At 36.8% G+C, this 19,489-nt stretch overlaps 1 protein-coding gene across 3 annotated transcripts in view; it reads right to left on the bottom strand.

Annotated features, from left to right (window-relative positions):
- The window catches only part of SAMSN1 (SAM domain, SH3 domain and nuclear localization signals 1), a 175,306-nt gene that overhangs the window by 5,657 nt on the left and 150,160 nt on the right, over positions 1–19,489 (bottom strand). For all 3 annotated transcript variants that reach the window (XM_007967038.3, XM_073010349.1, XM_007967043.3), the window contains 2 exons: positions 14,406–14,612; positions 12,323–12,473 (listed from right to left, as the gene is read on the bottom strand). In XM_007967038.3, coding sequence (XP_007965229.1) covers positions 12,323–12,473; positions 14,406–14,612 — 358 coding nt within the window. The remainder of the gene's footprint in view (positions 1–12,322; positions 12,474–14,405; positions 14,613–19,489) is intronic.

Below are 19,489 nucleotides of genomic sequence, written 5' to 3'. Positions count from 1 at the left end.
TGCACAATCCAAGTCAATAGTGATCTTTGTGAACAATTTTAGATTCATGATTATCTGGATTAATTAATAAATTATCACTATGAGTAAGAATGTACAGTAGGACTTCAATTATTTGGAAGTTAACTAATAAAACTTTAAATATCCAGGGTTTTCCTATGTTTGCATGTATCACAAAATAGATATAAGAAACCAGGTTGCTTTTAGAAAGTAAAACACCAACATTTCCACTGAATCTACCTTATGAATATTTTTTTTTTTTTTGAGATGGAGTCTGGCTCTGTTGCCCAGGCTGGAGTGCAGTGGCCGGATCTCAGCTCACTGCAAGCCCCGCCTCCCGGGTTCACACCATTCTCCTGCCTCAGCCTCCCGAGTAGCTGGGAGTACAGGCGCCCGCCACCTCGCCTGGCTAATTTTTTTTGTATTTTAGTAGAGACGGGGTTTCACCGTGTTAGCCAGGATGGTCTCGATCTCCTGACCTCGTGATCCGCCTGTCTCGGCCTCCCAAAGTGCTGGGATTACAGGCTTGAGCCACCGCGCCCGGCCTACCTTATGAATATTTAGTCTTCCATATCTTTGTCTGTAGTCCTGAAAAATAATCATTTATTTTCAGATTGATAATTCTGCATTCTTAAAGCAGTGTTCTATATTCAACAGGCATTATCTTTTAGAAAAAGATGAATATTAAGGATATAACAAAATATATTTTGGAAGAACCCCTAAGCACCCTGAGGTTCAAATGCTACTCTTCTCGATTCCTTTAGCATCAGCTTTCTCTCTGTCCAGGTGAAGCTGAGCTCCATAGAGAAGAAACAGGTCTCAGGTACTGCCTCTTAACTGCAGTACCATATCTTCCTCTTTCCCCTTCTAACATTGGGGCTTCACCACAGTAGGTATTTGAATAGCTCCGTGTTGAAAGAGCCAAACACACATTTAAGGTTGGGAAAAGAACTCTGCCTACAGAGGCTTTGCCCTTCATCCCATTCCAGTGAGAATAAAGTAAATCCAAACCTCGAAATCCTTCAAAGAAGGAAAATGTACGATTTTCTTCAATAGGCTATTATAATGTTAATTAATTTATATCTACGAAATCTACTCTTTATCTTATGTATTTATATATATATATATATATATATATACACACCTTGCTTTAAAATGCATTTTCTAGTTTCCATATGTTTTGCTAACATTAGTTTGCAATCCATTGTGTGTCCAATTGCCATCAACTTCCATTACAAATGAGAATTGTGCTGTAAGTTACCCTTGTATTAATGAATTAACTTCTCTTTAATATTTATAGAATGGTACTAGTTATGCACCATCCATGGGAGAAATTGAAAAGTGTTACTTAAAATATGCTCTAAGTTCTGTAGTTTCGAAGAAGAAGACTGGTTGAGAAAGGCTGGAAGAAAATCATAAAAATTGCTTCTTAGTCTACTCATCTTCAGAATGAGTCATAACAGTTCTTTTAACCTTTTCCTTAGGGTTTGTATTTGCAACAGTGAAACCATATTCATGCTATTCTTCTGAATCTTCACATTTGCCCTACAACTTCATTTAACTATAGATTCAAATATCAGGTATTTGTCTAGTGATATTATAACTAGTTCTAGGTATAAGATGACAATTTTAATATGCACCTATTGTGATTGTTATTTTTAAATTTTAGCTACCATGGAAGCATTTTGTGTTCATTATTCATAACAATCTTTAAGTTTGGGAGGGTTCACTTATTATTCACTAGTCTTTCTGAGTATCAGTCATTCATTCTTCTTTCTAAGCCCTTTTTTTTATGAAAAGGCAGCACTAAAATGGGACCTCATTCTCTGAAGAATTGCTTTCTATCCTGCCTCTGCTTTTCTATCTTATTGCCACTGAAATGAAATCAGCCAGCTCTGTGCTCCATTATCCAAGTGTTTCTAGAAAAGGCCAGAGGAATGAGTCGTTTTGTATGCATTCTGCCACATCAGCAGTGATCGTCCTATTTGGAGTGTGAACCTCTTAGTCATAATGATTGTGGGGATAAGGCCACATTTCCCTGGATTATGTTTGGGCCAATATTACCTCAATGCAAAATTAAAAGAACTGATCTACTTCCCTTCACATTGATATCCTAAACAAGACTTGGCATAATAAAAACTGTTTGTTCCCAATACTCTGTTCTATTTAGGCTGATTACCAATTGTGGGACTCTCTTCAGGATACGAAACAGAGTCTTTAAGAACTATAATTTCCAAAATTAGTCCTTCTCCTTTTTTTTTTTTTTTTTAAAAAAAGGATTTAGCTTGTTATTTCACCCCCAGAAGCCTCTGTGCATTCACCTCAATGGGGAACAAAGTAAATAAATTAAAAACTGTCTTTACCAGAGAATATGTCATTGTGTAATATTAGTAATAAGAATGTATTTGTTTTTATTTCCACACGAGAAATGCTATATCACATTCTCTAAATTCTAGGAATGGTTTTGTTTTAAACAGAGGTCATTTATTGTAGAAACCTTTCATCTGCAATTTTTATGGAAAAAGAAAATAGTTTCTCAGTATGAAAGTTATGCAGCACAGTAATTTACAGAACAGCAGTAATTTGCTAAATGATTTCCTAGTGAAATGAAAACATGACTGTGCCTCCTCAGATGCTTCCCACCAGGCTTGCAATAATTTCAGGCAGGTGATCAGCTGGAGCCCCTCAACTGTAACTATAGAAAGGCAGGTCATTATGTTATATTACGGAGATGAAAGCTATATTGCATTCACTTTTGTATTTGGAGGATCGAGATTTTCCTCTTCTTGTTTCTTTTCATCCTGACACTAATGACAGGGATTGGCGCACACCTAGGTCTTGTGCTATGGGTGTGTTTTTCCTGCAGAGATGAGCTCATACTAATGCATCCACATTTTCTTTCTAAGTCATTTAGTCCCTTCATGTGGCCATGAAACAGAGTAAAGCTAACTGGTCTACCCAGAAATTGAAACCATAACCCTCATCAGTTTTGTCCTATGGTTCAATCATCTGGGCTAACCAGGCAAGTAACACATTGGAATAAGAAACAGGTTTGCCTACAAAATTACGGACTTCCCATAAGATGTTTCAGTGCATCTTTTTATACTAAACCGTTTTGGATAATACGCTAGGTTTAAAAATGTATACATAATTCATGTATTCTATTATTAAAATTATATAAAAACACACATATGCATACGATTTACAAACAAAAGTGTTCAAATTTGTTAATTTCCCCTCTATTTCTAAGGTCATCCACATTGCTTTTTAATGAAATAATTAAAATGGTATAATTTTTCAATAAAGCCCGCAAATGGTTTGTAAATATCTTAAAGTCCATACATATCTAAATTAGAATACACTGAAGAATTATTAAATAATTCGAAAAAGGGTCTTTCTTATTGCTGCCAGTTGACAGCAGGCATAATAGGAACTCCAGAGAGCTGTATAATTCTGTACTCTATGTAATAAAAATAAAATGATAATATTAAAACATTATTTAGGAAATATTTTATCATGGAGAGCTAATTTGCATATTAAAATAATTTATTTCCTACCAAAATTGTTACAGAATTGTATAAAGCCCATGAAAAAACATTTTAAGATAGGTATCAATGTTGGAAAAAAAAAGGGTGGCCTGGTGATGAAAACAGAAGACGGCTAATATAATTATTCACAAAATAATTATATTGGAGTTGTGACATTTAATTAATTAAGAAAGGCAATCTCAATTATACTAAAAGTGAAGATAGTTTTAAGGAAATAAAACTGGATCCTTATTCTGGGAAAAAATTCTATTCTAAGAAGAGAAATCTGCCTCACCTTTACATATTAAAAAGTTAAAGATTCAACTTTTATGAAAACTAAATTTTGCTTGACTTTCCCAGATTTCTTTGCCCAAATCATCCAGACTTTGTCTTAACCATTTTGCTTGCCTTAGCTTTGAAGCCTCTCTTTCTTTGGGCCAAGTACTATAAAATCATGCAAACTTGAAGGCATAGGAAAATTCCTGGCTAAAGGAATTTCTCAATAAATAATTTTTTAATAAACACAATGATATTTAGATGAATTAAAGAAAATTAGAACTAAAGAAGAGCAAAACAGGAATTTTGTTAAAATTCAAATGAGAATACTTCTGAGCTCCATCAATCATCCTCCTGTTTTTCTCTATCCTGGGGCCATCTCCAAAGAGGGAAATCCCAGGTACACACATCTCAGGATGACTGAACACCTCAACCTCATGTTTTAACCTCACTGGAGTCACTCAAATGAAAACCCAGCTACTGTTCAGGTAACTATGGCTATATTTATTTGTCCACAGGCAGCATTATCCATGGAGGAAAATTTAGTGGACAACATGGCATGTCTCTCAGCTATTTTTTATTTCGTCTAAAGCACATTCTTAAGTTACCTGAACACTTTAATTCTCCTAATAACAGTGACTATCTGGTGTTCATTTCACTTGAATACTAACCCACCTTTTGGAAACACAACAACAAATGAAAAATAGGATTCCATTCATAGGAAAATAAGCCGCTGCTTCTGTTCCCCTGAGGCCATGAGAGGATATGGAGTTGAAATGACTTCCCCTGCTCTTGCCTATCTCTTTTTGGAGCCTAGCTTCTAATGAGATGTGTACCTGGAAATAGATCTTTTCGCTCTCAGCCAGGGCAGTCTCCACTTCCACTGTGCTAGGTACTTCAGCAGGGGCAGAGGCATACTCACTCAAGATCACCGTAACTCAGCACCTACCTGGGCAATCTCTTTAGACTGTTCCTCTTCCCAACCACACACCCTGTGGAGGGCTTTGGTCCCAGGAAATATTTATCCTCCTCAGTTAAAGTTGTCATATTGTACTGACTATTTTGGTAATGACCAAATAATGTTTATAACTGTCACACATGATTTAATTGGGGCCTTGGAAAGTCAAGTTCATATTTCTTACAGGTTAATTAAACCCATTTACTTGATGAAGGAGTTAAGAACACATTACCCCAAAATACACTGCTCTGGCATATTGACTATTTTGAATTGAAGACACTTGAAGAGAGTAGGTGCAAGAATATTGCTCTGACTTTCCTTTTTTTTTTTTTTATTTTTAAGAGAGAGAGAAATAGGGTCTGGCTAGGTTGCCCAGACTAGTCTTGATCTCCTGGGCTCAAGCAATCCTCCTGCCTTAGCCTCCCAGAGTTCTCGGATTACAGGCATGAGCCACCATGCCCAGTCTGACTTTCCTTCTGCTACTTAAAGGCAGATGGCGTTTCCATGTGAAAGCCACTTTCCCTCTACCAGAAGGAAAGTATCATTCCTATCCTCCGGAACAGGAAGTTGAGACGGAGGGAAATCTGTACAAACAAGCAATGTTAGACAAGCCCTTATCTTTCTACCACTCCACCCAATTAGCTAGCCTATTTCAAGCTTCTGTGACTTGTCACATTTTCACAACTTGTTACTCTTTTTCTACTTCAGTATACAAGTGTTCAATTCCAACTGCATCTTTGGGTCTTCATTTCCTATGACGGCTCCCTTGCCACATGAAATTTGTGTTAAATAAATTTGTGTGATTTTCTCCTGTTGGTCTGTCTTATGTCAATTTAATTTTCAGCTGTTGTAAAAAGTCGAAGAGGGTAGAGATAAAATTTTGCCTTCCCTATATAGATATGGTAAAAAACTAATCTAATTTCATTATGTCTAAAATTATTACTTTTGACAAAAATAGGATTACTCTGCATATTATTGGTCTACAATTTGCTTTCACATTTAACATGTTTTTGAAAAACTTTAATATCAGTAAACAGCATGCTATATCATTTTCCTAACATAACACCTTCAAAACTACTTTATTGTTTGGGTATATCTTAATTTATTTAACAGCTTAATTATTGATGGAAGTCTGTATTGTTTTTAGTTTTTACCCAAAACTACTAGATTTTTAGCTAGAATTTTTATGCATTTTTATCTTGAATTTAGTAGAACGAATACTTAGAACTGGAATTTCTGGATACAAAAGTGTGCATATTTTAAACTTTGATTGTGTTTTACGTTATTACCTTCCAAAAATGTACTTATTTACACTCTTGCACACACGCATGCACACATGCATGGTTAGCATATTCATAAACTAAATCTTGACAACATACCCGAATATCGATCTGCTTATTACAAATACCTGTATGTGTGAGGTGGGATTGCAGGCAACTTTATCTTTATAATAATAGAAGACTGACTTACTATTTGGGGATCTTTTGACCTCCTCATTCATCATTTACCCATTTTGCGTACATTTGTTAACCATCCACTAATGCAAATCACAGGACTAGGGGCTTGGGGAAAGCACATGGTAATAGAAGATTCGGTCTTGTTTGGCCAGGGTAATCATTACAATGCTCTGTGTAGTATACAATCACAATGCAATATAAACACAGGTATAGGTGTGCTCTATACATATGGGCATTAGAGAGGAGTGCTCTATACATGCGGGCATTAGAGAGGTTCTTATGTGACTAAAGTGAAAAATCTGTGAACACTTTTCATTGGCAATTTTCTGGTAGAAAAGTGAGAATCCTTATGCTTTATTTTATAGTTTTTTTGTGTGATATAGAATACGGCATCCATCATAAATGAAAGTTTAGAGGTAAAATTAAAAAGAAATCTGAAGAAATTAAATTGCATGAGGGCGAACAACTATGAGTATAGATATTAAATACATACAAGTAAAATGCCTGCACGCTTTCTCTACTTTCTGTGGACAGGTAGCATAGCTTTTCTTCAAAGCTGTATATTTCTTGAATCTAGATGCAAATCATATGGCAAGTGGGTTGGAAACTCCAGGTACACATGTCAGGGGCTAGGGCACCAGGCTATGCTGGCACACTGTTAGGCCAACTGCTGGACTGCTGCTTGGCATAACTACAAATCTCCCCTGCTGACAGCTCGTGTTCCAGGCTCCTGGCTGCGGCCCGCCATTTGCCCTGCATCGATTTGGGCAGGCAGGCAGGCAGGCAGGAAGGCACAACTAGGGATGCTTGAGCAATGAGGGGCTGCTGTGACCACAGCTGGTATCAAAGTTCTGGCACACAACCCACCCTTTCCCCTTCCTCCTCATTTGGCACTGCAACCAGAGTTTGCAAGTACCTCAAATGCATTGTATATAGATTCAGTAAAGTTTGCTTATTCTGTTACATTTTTTTTCAATTTTAAATTTAATTATCCCTGTAATCTAGAGCAAACAAGGAATTTCCGTCACCCATTTTCCCCAAGGACAATAGTACACATTCTCATAGACACAATTTTAAGACACATCGAAGTGTTTCTAAATGTGGAAAATGAGGAACAAGTACAGAATAAAGAGAAGATGTTTACTATAAACAACAGTAAACCATCTTATTATTCTAAAGAGGCACTTCAGAGTAAGGCAAAGGGGCCTTGAAGATTGTGTTTATGGAACAACACACATACACACACACACACACACACACACACACATACACTCTGTTCTCTTTTTTATTTGGGAATATTTACTCCCAAAGTAAATGAAATATTTTTAAATTCAGACGACAAATAGAAAAACCCAAATATGCACAAAATAAACAGATCCTGCTCTCTTGTCCCTTCAAGAGCTGCATCTCACCCCAGTTTTTCTTCTCCTTATAACCTTATCTAGATTCCCAGTTGAGGGAACCGATGACCTAATTCCTCTCAGTTCTAATGCAACACAGGAGCAAGTTCCAAATATCTATGCTGGTCTTGCTGGGACTGCAGAACCCCAGGGTGGTTATCCTCCTCTAGAGGTAATCCTGTGATCAGTGCTAACACCACATGCCAGCCCTTTTATCAGCTTGTTGGAGAAGCATCTTTACTTCCCGCCAAACAGTGACCTAGATACCATCTCACACCCGTTAGAATGGTGATCCTTAAAAAGTCAGGAAACAACAAATGCTAGAGAGGATGTGGAGAAATAGGAATGCTTTTACACTCTTAGTGGGAGTATAAATTACTTCAACCATTGTGGAAGATAGTGTGGCGATTCCTCAGGGATCTAGCACCAGAAATACCATTTGACCCAGCAATCCCATTACTGAGTATATACCCAAAGGATTATAAATCCTTCTACTATAAAGACACATGCACACGTATGTTTATTGCAGCACTGTTCACAATAGCAAATATTTGGTATCAACCCAAATGCCCATCAATGACAGACTGGATAAAGAAAATCTGGCACATATGCACCATGGAATACTATGCAGCCATTAAAAAGGAAGAGTTCATGTCCTTTGCAGGGACATGGATGAAGCTGGAAGCCATCATTCTCAGCAAACTAACACAGGAACAGAAAACCGAACACCACATGTTCTCACTCATAAGTGGGAGTTGAACAATGAGGACATATGGACACAAGGAGGGGAACATCATACACCATGGCTTGTCAGGGGCTAGGGGGCTAGGGGAAGGATAGCATTAGGAGAAATACCTAATGTAGATGAAGGGTTGATGGGTGCAGCAAACCACAATATCATGTGTATACCTGTGTAACAAACCTCCACGTTCTGCACATGTATCCCAGAACTTAAAGTATAATACAAAAAAAAAAAAAAGTATAATCCAGTTTACATTTTCAAGGTCAAAGTGGGTACAATGTTCTCTATCTTGGGCTAAGAAGAGAACAGGAAAAATGCTTGCTTTAAATCTTAGAAGTCTGTTTTTTTTCCCCCCCATGTTTTGTACCCCATCCTCTTGGTCTCTCTAGATATATTCAAGTCTCACATAGGACTTGTTGTCTTTTCTACATTATCTCAAAATTTTAGCTCTTATCCTCATGATATGTGGCCATTTTGCTCAACTTTTATACTGAATGATTAGCAAAGCAGATCCTTTTATGTTCTCAATCTAACAAACAATGAAACACCAAACTAGGAATTTATTGCGATTCCTCAAACTGACATCATTCAATGATCAAAATAAAATGCATCCATAATATCCTAGAAAATTTACATGCCCTATTCTTAAAAAAAAAAAAAAGCAAACTATTTTTAACCTTTAACGTGACATGCATTTGTTTTTAACTGTCTCAGTTTTATATAACCACATACTCAAGGTCTTTATCATTCAAGGTACAGGAAGGTTGTGCGTTTAATCTTTAGCATGGTTGTAGGAGATATGATTCACAGAGTAGAAAATAGATAAAAATAAGCATGCAGCCAGTATGGTGCCAAATCATCAGAACTCACCATCTTATCAACAAATGGAAGTCATTCTTCTTTATTTCTTGAGCAAAGCAGTTTCATATAAGATAAATAGCTTTCAGTCAGAATAGCCTAACATGCAATATGCATCTTTTTGACATGTATATTCTAATACTACTCTAAACCGTAAGATTAAAATAAGAAAAATCTCAGGGTAGTGTGTTGACAAGAAGCACTGGTTGAATCTGTATTTTTTTTTTTCCATTTTTCATCTCCCAGAATTTGGCTGTGTGTATGTTTGTACCTTATGGGCTGTCATTAAGTAATCAACTTCTAGTGACCTTCAAGTAGCATTTTCTAAAGTTTTATGCAGGGGAATAACTTCTGGGACATGTCCTTTTTATATCAAATATATATCAAATATCAAAAACCATTTAATGCTTTGGAGACACTATGTTTTGTTTTCAGAGACTAGGATATGGCAGAACATGTTTCTAATAGATGTAAGAGACTGAATTATAGATTTGTGAGCTTGAAAAAGCCACTTAGCTACCGGATTTTCATCTTCTCATCTTGCAACGGAAGAATTTTGTGTCAGGTGTTTCTTCTTTTTTTTTTAAATTACACCAGGTCTATAAATAATTTTACCATCTATGAATAATTGTTCTTTTGTTAGCATAGAAAGGAGACAGGTGATGAGTGAGGTGGAATGAAAAAATTAAGGGATGCAAGCCTTTGGCGCTGAACCCATCTTCCCTCTGTGGGTCCCTGGGGACACTGGTCATTGCTGAAAGTGCTGCTTGCCCAGGTTCCCAGCCCCTTCTCTCCACAAACCCTGTTGACAGGCAGCCATGGTAGCCTCTCGTCTTTCACTTTCTGATATAGAAACTGAAATAAAGCCCTAGAGACAATTGGTGAAGTAGCAGAAAACTTCAATTTTCAAATATTCATTGCTTTCCTATTGGCCAATTTGTACATGTGGAGGAGTTTATAGCAGACTCCGTTTGATTAAATCTCCATCTCTGCACTCATCTAGCTATTTGACGTCTTTGAAATTCAGCTCCCAATTTTTTCCTCATCTGTAAATCGGGTGTGTGCTATTATGGAAGAAAAGCAATTATTTTCAACTGTTCAAAAAATACTCTTCTCCTCCCTGTACTTCATGGCCAAATCATTTTGGAGAATATTGGCGATGACACTGGACATTGTCCATAATAAAACTCTATATAATCTATTTCTAAGCTAAACATTGTTTAGTGAGGATCCATGTCTTGAAATGACAAGATGTGAAAGAAACTGACTCCTTTACCTGGAAGAACTTACTATATCTGTTTATACTGATCAGGTATTGTCTTGACTTGAAATATTGATTAAATTGGCTACTTTCTAAAGTTTGAACTTTGTCTGCCTCTGTGACCACATCTCCCTCTCTTTTCCATCTCCCAGCCCCACACTTCAAAGAAAGCATGTAATAACCTAGGCCTGATGATGAAATTAGTCCTGCTGATGTCAAATTAGTTATGTCTGTGAAAGCTCTTGGAAAAGGATGATAAGAATAAAGTAAAACACAATTTCTTAAAAAGTAAACTACTTTTCACTAGATAAAAAGCCAGTGTATAGGAAACATGTGCTCTGCCTCAATTTTGTGGAACTTATGAGAGACAGTATAGAATAACCCACAAAAGGACAATCAGGAGGCCTGGTCCCTAAAGAATGCTTTCCTCCCTCCTCATTCTCCATCTGGGCTGTTACTTGTAGTGTTAGAAAGTATAACATAGCAGCACATACACTGGGTTGGAATCCCAACTCTACACTTCACTAAGAGAGTGTTTTTAGACAAGTTAACTTACTGTCTCAATTTCTCATCATAAAAATGAGGGTGGTACTGTTTAAGTCAAAGAACTGGGGTAAGTACTCAAGAGAATAATCAGGAAACACCCTGGCCCAGAGTCTTGCTCAGAGCACACATGTTTTAAAAAACGTAGTTAATAATTTCTAGTGTTATTTTTACTGCTGGGTGTGGTGGCTTATGCTTGTAATGCCAGCACTTTGGGAGGCCGAGGTGGGAGGATCACTTGAGGTCAAAAGTTCGAGACCAGGCTGGCCAATATGGTGAAACCCTATCTCCACTAAAAATACAAAAATTGGCCGGGTGTGGTGGCATGCCTATAATCTCAGCTACTTGGAGGCTGAGGCATAAGAATCGTTGAACCCTGGAGGCGGAGGTTGTAATGAGCTGAGATCGTGCCACTGCACTCCAACCTGGACAGCGGATTTAGACACCATCTCAAAAACTAATAATATTAATACTAATAACTATTTCTAGTAGTTGTATTTTTTGATAGAGAAGGCTGGATTTGATAATCTAAGTTCCTTTTCATCTTTAAAGTTAGACTTTCCCCATTTGGTTGCTCACAAAATACTCCTTGCGGAGTTTGGCGCACCCTAAGCTCAGTGTTTGGGGACCTGACCAGATTTGGCAGGAAAGGCAATCTGGATGGATAATTATAAAAAATAAAAGCTATTCTATCTTTACAAGCCTGGTTGGTGTAGACAGTATTCTGTAAATCTCCATGATCATTTCATCTTCAGTTAATACTTACAGAGAACCATCTCATACAATAAAAGTGAGTGCGGAATATTTTTGCAAGCTATTAGAACATTTTGAAAGAGTACTGTAAACATGTACAAGATGTGACTATGTGGTAATGAAATGAATTTTCCTGTGTGGCATGAAGGCTCATTATCTTAAAGCCATGCTCTGTGCTGTTTTACAGAAGCCATGGGTGACATTTCTCACTAATGGCTTATGTTGCTACTAAATACTTGTCTCTAACTCCCTCAGTCTTTGGGAATGCAGGCATCCACTTGCATGTAAATTAATAGCTTTGCAGAATGGAAATGAGGTACCCAGAAAAGTCCTTTCATTTCTTGAGTCCAATAAGGAAATAAGTTCCTTTTCCTAATTATATATTTGACCATAGTTATTGTTTTCAAACTTACATGGAAATACTTATTTTATGGGAAAGCATGCTTTCATGATATCAGTAAATAAAACGGGGGCTTTGTTTCTCGTGATTATACTATTTACATTAAACTGTGATTATCAGCTGGGGAGAAGAGTAGGTGTGCACACTTACTTTCTTCTTCGAGGAAGTTTTCAGCAGCTGATAGTAACCTTCTTCTGTCATCTGGGTTTTCAATATTTAATTCAATGAGGTGACTCTCTTTTATATCCTTTAAATCTTCTAGAGTCTCATAACCATTGAGCAAAAGTGTTGAGGTATATTCCTGTGGGACAAAAAATATAATGCAAATTAGATTCAAATATTTTATTTTTAGTTCTCTTTAGATTTAAAGAAAATATAGAGATGCATATAGGAACCAAAGGTGCCAATACAACTTTCGCTTAACTTCACTTGTATTAGTTTTTGACATATGAACTCCAGGGCTCTTCAATGATTATATTGTATAATTCTCGCCTTTTGGAAGGCCACGTGTAAAGAGGAAATAATTACCTTAAGCTATACAATTCCAAATCCTGGATCAATTAAATAGTTGGATCATGCATCCCATTTGGAAATTTTTCACTTCTCAACTAACTGAATTGGCAGAACTAGCATTACTTTAAGTCTGTCAATAAAATGCCTCTAGCAGAGTAGCATGCTACAGTAATATTTCAGAATCTACATCTCTTCTTGTTTTCATGATTGCAAAAGCATCTGCTCTCAAAATGTTCTTGGGGTAGGTTAAAAAATGAGTTTGAAACAGATGTAATTCTGTACAAAAAAGTGGGTGTAGCATTTTGGTTGAAAGGTATTATATAAACCAAAGGAATTCAAGACTTTCTATTTAATTGAAAACTTCTACTAAGCATAGAAACACTGTAGTTGGGGCAAAAATTGCTTTCTCAGCATGCATATTTTGTTCATCATTTGAATCAATATAAGTTTAAAATTCATAGGTTTCTGATTTCAAAGTCTGTACGTCATTTTGAAACTTCTATCCTCTCAAACAAAATAAAAATATTAAATGAAGTTGAGTGCTTTTTCAACTTCCTCAGATTCCTCCCCCATTTTACTTGATCTAATTTCAATATCCTTATTTTAATTACTAAAATAGAATAAGAGGAAGTCTAAAAGTTTTAAGTAATCAGGAAGAACTTATGACTAGCCCTTTTTAACAAAAAAAAAAAAAAAAAAGGAAGAAAAGCAAGAAGAGTGACAATTCTTTCTTTAGAAAAGTGTATTCTTAGCACTGAATTAGAATAAAGAAACACAAATTCCTGTTCTGACATATAACCATTTAACTGCGGGTTCTTGGGGAAGTCATTTCAGTCTCTTAGACCTTGGTTTCCTCACAGGTCACAGAACAAACAAGATGCAGAGGCAAGGCGCTAACCCTTACATTCTCATAGGAATATCCCATTTGAGGTGCACCAATAGTAATATACGAAGGCTTAGATACTGTGTGTACAGACAGGAACATAACTAGATAATTCAGAAAAAAACAATTAAGAAAAGTGTAATTGGCTACTGTCTTGATGAATTTTGAAAACTATCGAAGTACTTCTGAGTTAATTTTAGAAATGGATTGCAAAACTGTAAATTGATTGATACTAGATGTATTGTACATACACACCATTTAACAAGGTGGATATTTCAAAAGATACTTGGTAATATAACAAGAAAATAATAATTGGGTTATAAATACAGACAACACAGTTTCCTTAACACAATCATTATGGGGCTTGATGATCACCGTTTCCCTCAAATTATTTTTAAAATAATTACATTCAGTTATCTTCTCTCAACTTGATTTTAACCTCTGCTTTGTAGAAAATACATTTCCCTTTTCATTTTTCCTTTCACTTTTTTAGACTTACTTGATTCCTTATATTCTCTTTACTGTTCTCATTTAGACATTTTATTAGGGCCTTTTATTCTCCTAGATATTTTTCATTGTTCATTGCATTTTCTCAACGTTCATCTCTATTGTCATTGCTAAATACTATTAAGGTATAGTCCAAGGGATATTAGATCGAGACTTGTCCTTGCATAAAAAAATGTCATAAAGGAGAAATAAGAGCTCTTCTAGGAAAACAGGCTTTCCTTTGCTTCTAAGTCTTGTATTTTTAAGCAACGCAACACAAATACTGATCCACTCCCTTCAATTTTTCCATTTACATGCCCCCAAAAGCAAACAGGACATAGATTTGCTCACCTGAAGATGAATCCTCTCTAGGAACTCCTGCAGAGTCTTGGATTTTTCATTGTTACTCCTTCGGTTTGCCTTTATTTTCTTGGGGGCTGCTTCTTCTTCTGAGATGACATCCACATAAATGAATTTGAAGTTTCCCACTTTATTGTTCAACATTCCCGTCCACATCCCCATTGGTGTTTTGCAGATAATGTCTATGATGTCTCCTTTCTAAGGACAAAGAAATCCATAAACATTAGGCTTCAGAGAACTATGGTGCTATACAAATTGGTAGAAAGAATGAAATCATAGGAAACTAGGATAATGAGGACATTATGCTAAAGCGGTTCAGATATAACAGAAACAAATCTAAACATTCACTTCTTTCAAAAGTTCAGGCTGGTGGCATGGTGGGTCATGCTTATAATCCCAGCACTTTGGGAGGCCAAGGCGGGAGGATTGCTTGAGGCCAGGAGTTTGAGACTAGCCTGGGTGACAAAGTGAGATCCCATCTCCACAGTTTTTTTTTCAGTTAATGAGCCTGGCATGGTAGCATGTATCTGTAGACTGAGGTGGGAGGAGATCAAGGCTACAGTGAGCTGTAATCATGCCACTGCACTCCAGCCTGGGCAACATAGTGAGATCCCATCTTAAAAAAAAATTCAAAGAAGTTATGTACTAGTTACAATGAAGAAAACTTCAACATTCTTGACAAAAAGCTCTCACATAGTTTGATGACATGTTTCTGTTTCTGTCATTGTATCAATTTATCAACTTATAACTGTAGAGTACAGTGTAATTTACAAAACACTTTTGCCTACTCTAAGTTATTTTTGCTCACAACACACCTCTTAGATACATAAAGGGAGTATCATCATTATTAATTTAAATATTACAGAAAAAGGAACAGAGATATTAAATGACTTCTGAAGAGCGTGCAGGAAATTAGTGGCAGAACCAGAACTCAAGTCCAAGTTATCTAAACTAAAAAATGATGCTCTTTTTATTTATACTGTCAAAGTAATATATATGTAACAAAGCTCAAGTTATCATTCCTGGAAGTGCTCCCCAGCTGGGGAAGGAGATGAAAGAGAAGTCTGTTACTCTATGTATTTCTAGTGTATCTGATAAATTTATCTACGGTATAAAATAAACCCATTTCAAGAATTTCATCCATCTAAAATAAAGAAATTTTGCAGAATTCATGTAAAAGTATGTGTACACTAAGGATAAGTTATGCTACTTAATTCCTTTTAAGGCATTCATGCTCTCCTCTTATTAAGAAGAGATAGCACTTAGATTGAGCTCACAGCAAAGTTTAGATTGAAGTATGAATGAATCATATTAGTATGGACAAACCAAATGGTGTTTTTCTTTACTCACATCTAAGACCATAATTAACTATAGGCTGCCAGTTATTGACAAGGGTAGAAAACCTCATGGGAATGTTTCTTTGTAAAGAAAATTTATTTCTATGCAAGTATGATGTCTATGTTCAAGAGTTATAGTTCCTCCTTTGAGACTTAAAACTTTCTGCCTCGGAGAGGACTTTACAGATTCTAATATTTTAGCCCCTTTTAAGTGTCTACCCTCAAACAAAGCATCAAGTCTGCTACTAAAAATACTTTTTTCTTCCTGCTCTGGGAATGTGTGTCCTTCCATCTAAAAAGTTTTATTTGTAATGGTATAATTCACCATGACTGAAATATCTGGTCTACCTTGTGATCATCTGTCTGTTTAGTCTTGTGAACTGTTAGACTGGGTCCTTCTGCCTTTAACAAAAGGGAATCAAATCATAGGTTGGATGGTATCAGCTAGGGAGACTGAGAAGTTCTCCTGAAGCTCTAGAAAGTTGCTAGGCATGGAAACCCTTTACTGCATCCTTCCTATTATCCTTGAAACTTGTAAATTTGGAACTTTAGCCTTTACAGGTATATACCTGCACATTCCAGGAAAGCCCACAGATCATCAAGCAAAGACTCAATTTCATTTTGGATAGGACCCTTGATGGAAAAATAGTATTTCAATTTTCATGGGTAACTGGGGAATTCCTATTGTGTCCTATAAGAGCTCCACAAAAACTCACCTCAGGCAGCAGCAGCAGTGGCACCCTGGCATGGTATTGTAGGGAAGTTGAAAGGCTAACCTGAGTCAAACTGTGTTGTGTTTATTTCCTTCTACTGCTCTCTCCCACAATGGTTACTAGGTTATGGATATCCTTTCCCCAAGACTTGAACTTAGACATCAGATCATTCCATATACATAACTAAGGAGCTTACTATGGGGAACAGTGCATTTTTTATTCTCCAGTTGGGCTCACTCTGATTTAATAGCATGGAAGGGATCAAGAGAAGGGCTAAAGACTTTAAATGTCAAATAATAATATAAATACTCCATAATATATCATAATTATTAGTTAACATTGGTTTAGTGTTAACAATATAGAACATTCATACTTTGTCCTTTGACTTTTAGCACTTTGTGATACTAGAAAGGAATAATTTAACATCTATGAATTCTTTTAGCACAAAACCTTCTGTTTGTGCCATTATAACCAACCCCTCTCCTTGAGTTTGAGCAGGATTATGAAAATGATGGATTTCACACTCATGATTATGTTGCCCTTATATGATGGGGGGACTTTGCAGATCCAATTAGGGTACTGAGTTATTTTATTTTGAATTAACTGAAAGGGAGATTATCTTGGTGGGTCTGACAAATCAGGTAGGATCCCTTAAAATAAAGATTAAAGCCTGAGTGAGCTTTTTCCTGCTCATTCTGAAAGATCAAACTGTCGTATTGCAGAGAGGGCTCTGGCTGGTGGAATCTAGAGGCTGAGAATGACCTCCAGTTGACATCCAGCAAGAAAATTGGGTCCTCAGTCCTACAACCACAAGGAACTGAATTCTGCCAACAGCCAGTGAACTCAGAAGAGAACCCTGAGCCTCCGGTGAGATCACAGCTTGCTTAGAATTCAACTGAGCCATGCCCACAATTATGACCCACAGAAACTGTGAGCTAACAATACATTTGTGTTGTTTCATGCCTCTGAGTTTGAAGTAATGTGTTACACAGCAATAGAAAATGAATACAGAGGATTAGAAGAGGGAATTCAGGAGGGAATACCACTGGGAGAAAGGTCTCTGGTTACTCATAGCAACCAACTTAAAAAGTGCTAGACATTTCAGGGGCATCATGGCAGATGGGAGGCAGGACCAGGTTGCAGCTCCAGCTCGAGCAGACGAAGGAGTGTGTGGACACTCACATCATGAATTTTTGCTTCAGAACAATTGCAGAAATAAATCAGGAAAACTGGGAGGACTCACAGACCCCCTGAAGGAAGTGGATTCCTCCTTCAGTAAACAGGAGACAACCCAAATACTGTGCTAGTATCCACAACTGAGAGGCCCACAGACAGTTAACATCACAAGACTCTGTGCAGACAACCCCTAGTACCAGTCTAGAGCCTGGTAGACTTGTTGGGTGGCTAGCTGTAGAAGAGAGGTAACAATCATTACAGATCGCTCTCAGGAAGCCTCATTCATAGGAAAAGGGGGAGAGTACTACATCAAGAGAACACCCTGTGGGACAAAAGAATCTGAACAACAGCCTTCAGCCCTAGACCTTCCCTCTGACAGCACCTACCCAAATGAGAAGGAGCCAGAACACCAACTCTGATAACATGACAAAACAAGGTTCTTTAATACCATCAAAAAGTCACACTAGCTCATCAGCAATGGACCCAAACCAAGAAGAAATCCCTGATTTACCTTAAAAAGAATTCAGGAGGTTAGTTATTAAACTAACCAGGAGGCACCAGAGAAAGGTGAAGCGCAATGTAAGGAAATCCAAAAAATGATACAAGAAGTGAAGGGAGAAATATTCAAGGATAGATAGCATAAACAAAAAACAATCAAAACTTCAGGAAACAATGGACACACTTATAGAAATGCAAAATGCTCTGGAAAGTTCCAGCAATAGAATCGAACAAGTAGAAGAAAGAAATTCAGAGCTCAAAGGCAAGGTCTTTGAATTAATCCAAACCAACAAAGACAAAGAAAAAAGAATAAGAAAATGTGAACAAAGCCTCCAAGAAGTCTGGGATTATATTAAATGACACAAGAATAATCAGTGTTCCTGAGGAAGAAGAGAAATCTAAAAGTTGAGAAAACATATTTGAAGGAATAATCAAGGAAAACTTCCCTGGCCTTGCTAGAGATCTAGACATCCAAATACAAGAAACATGAAAAACACCTAGGAAATTCATTGCAGAAGGATTATTGCCTGGGCACATTGTCATCAGATTATCTAAAGTTGAGACAAAGGAAAGAATCTTAAGAGCAATGAGACAAAAGGATCAGGTAATCCATAAAGGAAAACCTATCAGATTGACAGCAGATTTCTCAGCAGAAACACAACAAACTAGAAGGGATTGGGACCCTATCTTCAGCCTCCTCAAACAAAACAATTATTAGCTAAGAATTTTGTATCCAGCGATATCAAACTTCATATATGAAGGAAAGATACAGTCTTTTTCGGACAAACAAATGTTGAGAGAATTCGTCACTACCAAGCCACTAAAAGGAGCTCTAAATCTTCAAACAAATCCTGGAAACACATCAAAACAAAACCTCTTTGAAGCATAAATCTCACAGGACCTATAAAACAAAAGTACACTTTAAAATGCACACACACACACACAAAATGTATGCAGGCAACAAAGAGCATGATGAATGGAATAGTACCTCACATCTCAATACTAACATTGAATTAAATAGCCTAAATTATCCACTTGAAAGTTACAGAATTGCAGAATGGATAGGATTTCACAAACCAACTATCTGCTGCCTTCAAGAGACTCATCTAACACATAAGGACTCACACAAACTTAAGGTACAGGGGTGGAAAAAGACATTTCATGCAAATGGACACCAAAAGTGAGCAGGAATAGCTATTTTCATATCAGACAAAACAAACTTCAAAGCAACAGAAGTTAAAAAAGACAAAGAGGGACGTTATACAATGATAAAAAGGCCTTTTCTAGCAGGAAAATATCACAATCCTAAACATGTATGCACCTAACACTGGAGCTCCCAAATTTGAAAAAC

This window comes from Chlorocebus sabaeus, chromosome 2, assembly GCF_047675955.1.
Source record: "Chlorocebus sabaeus isolate Y175 chromosome 2, mChlSab1.0.hap1, whole genome shotgun sequence".
NCBI lineage: Eukaryota > Metazoa > Chordata > Mammalia > Primates > Cercopithecidae > Chlorocebus > Chlorocebus sabaeus.
This window is presented reverse-complemented; position numbering and strand designations above follow the sequence as displayed.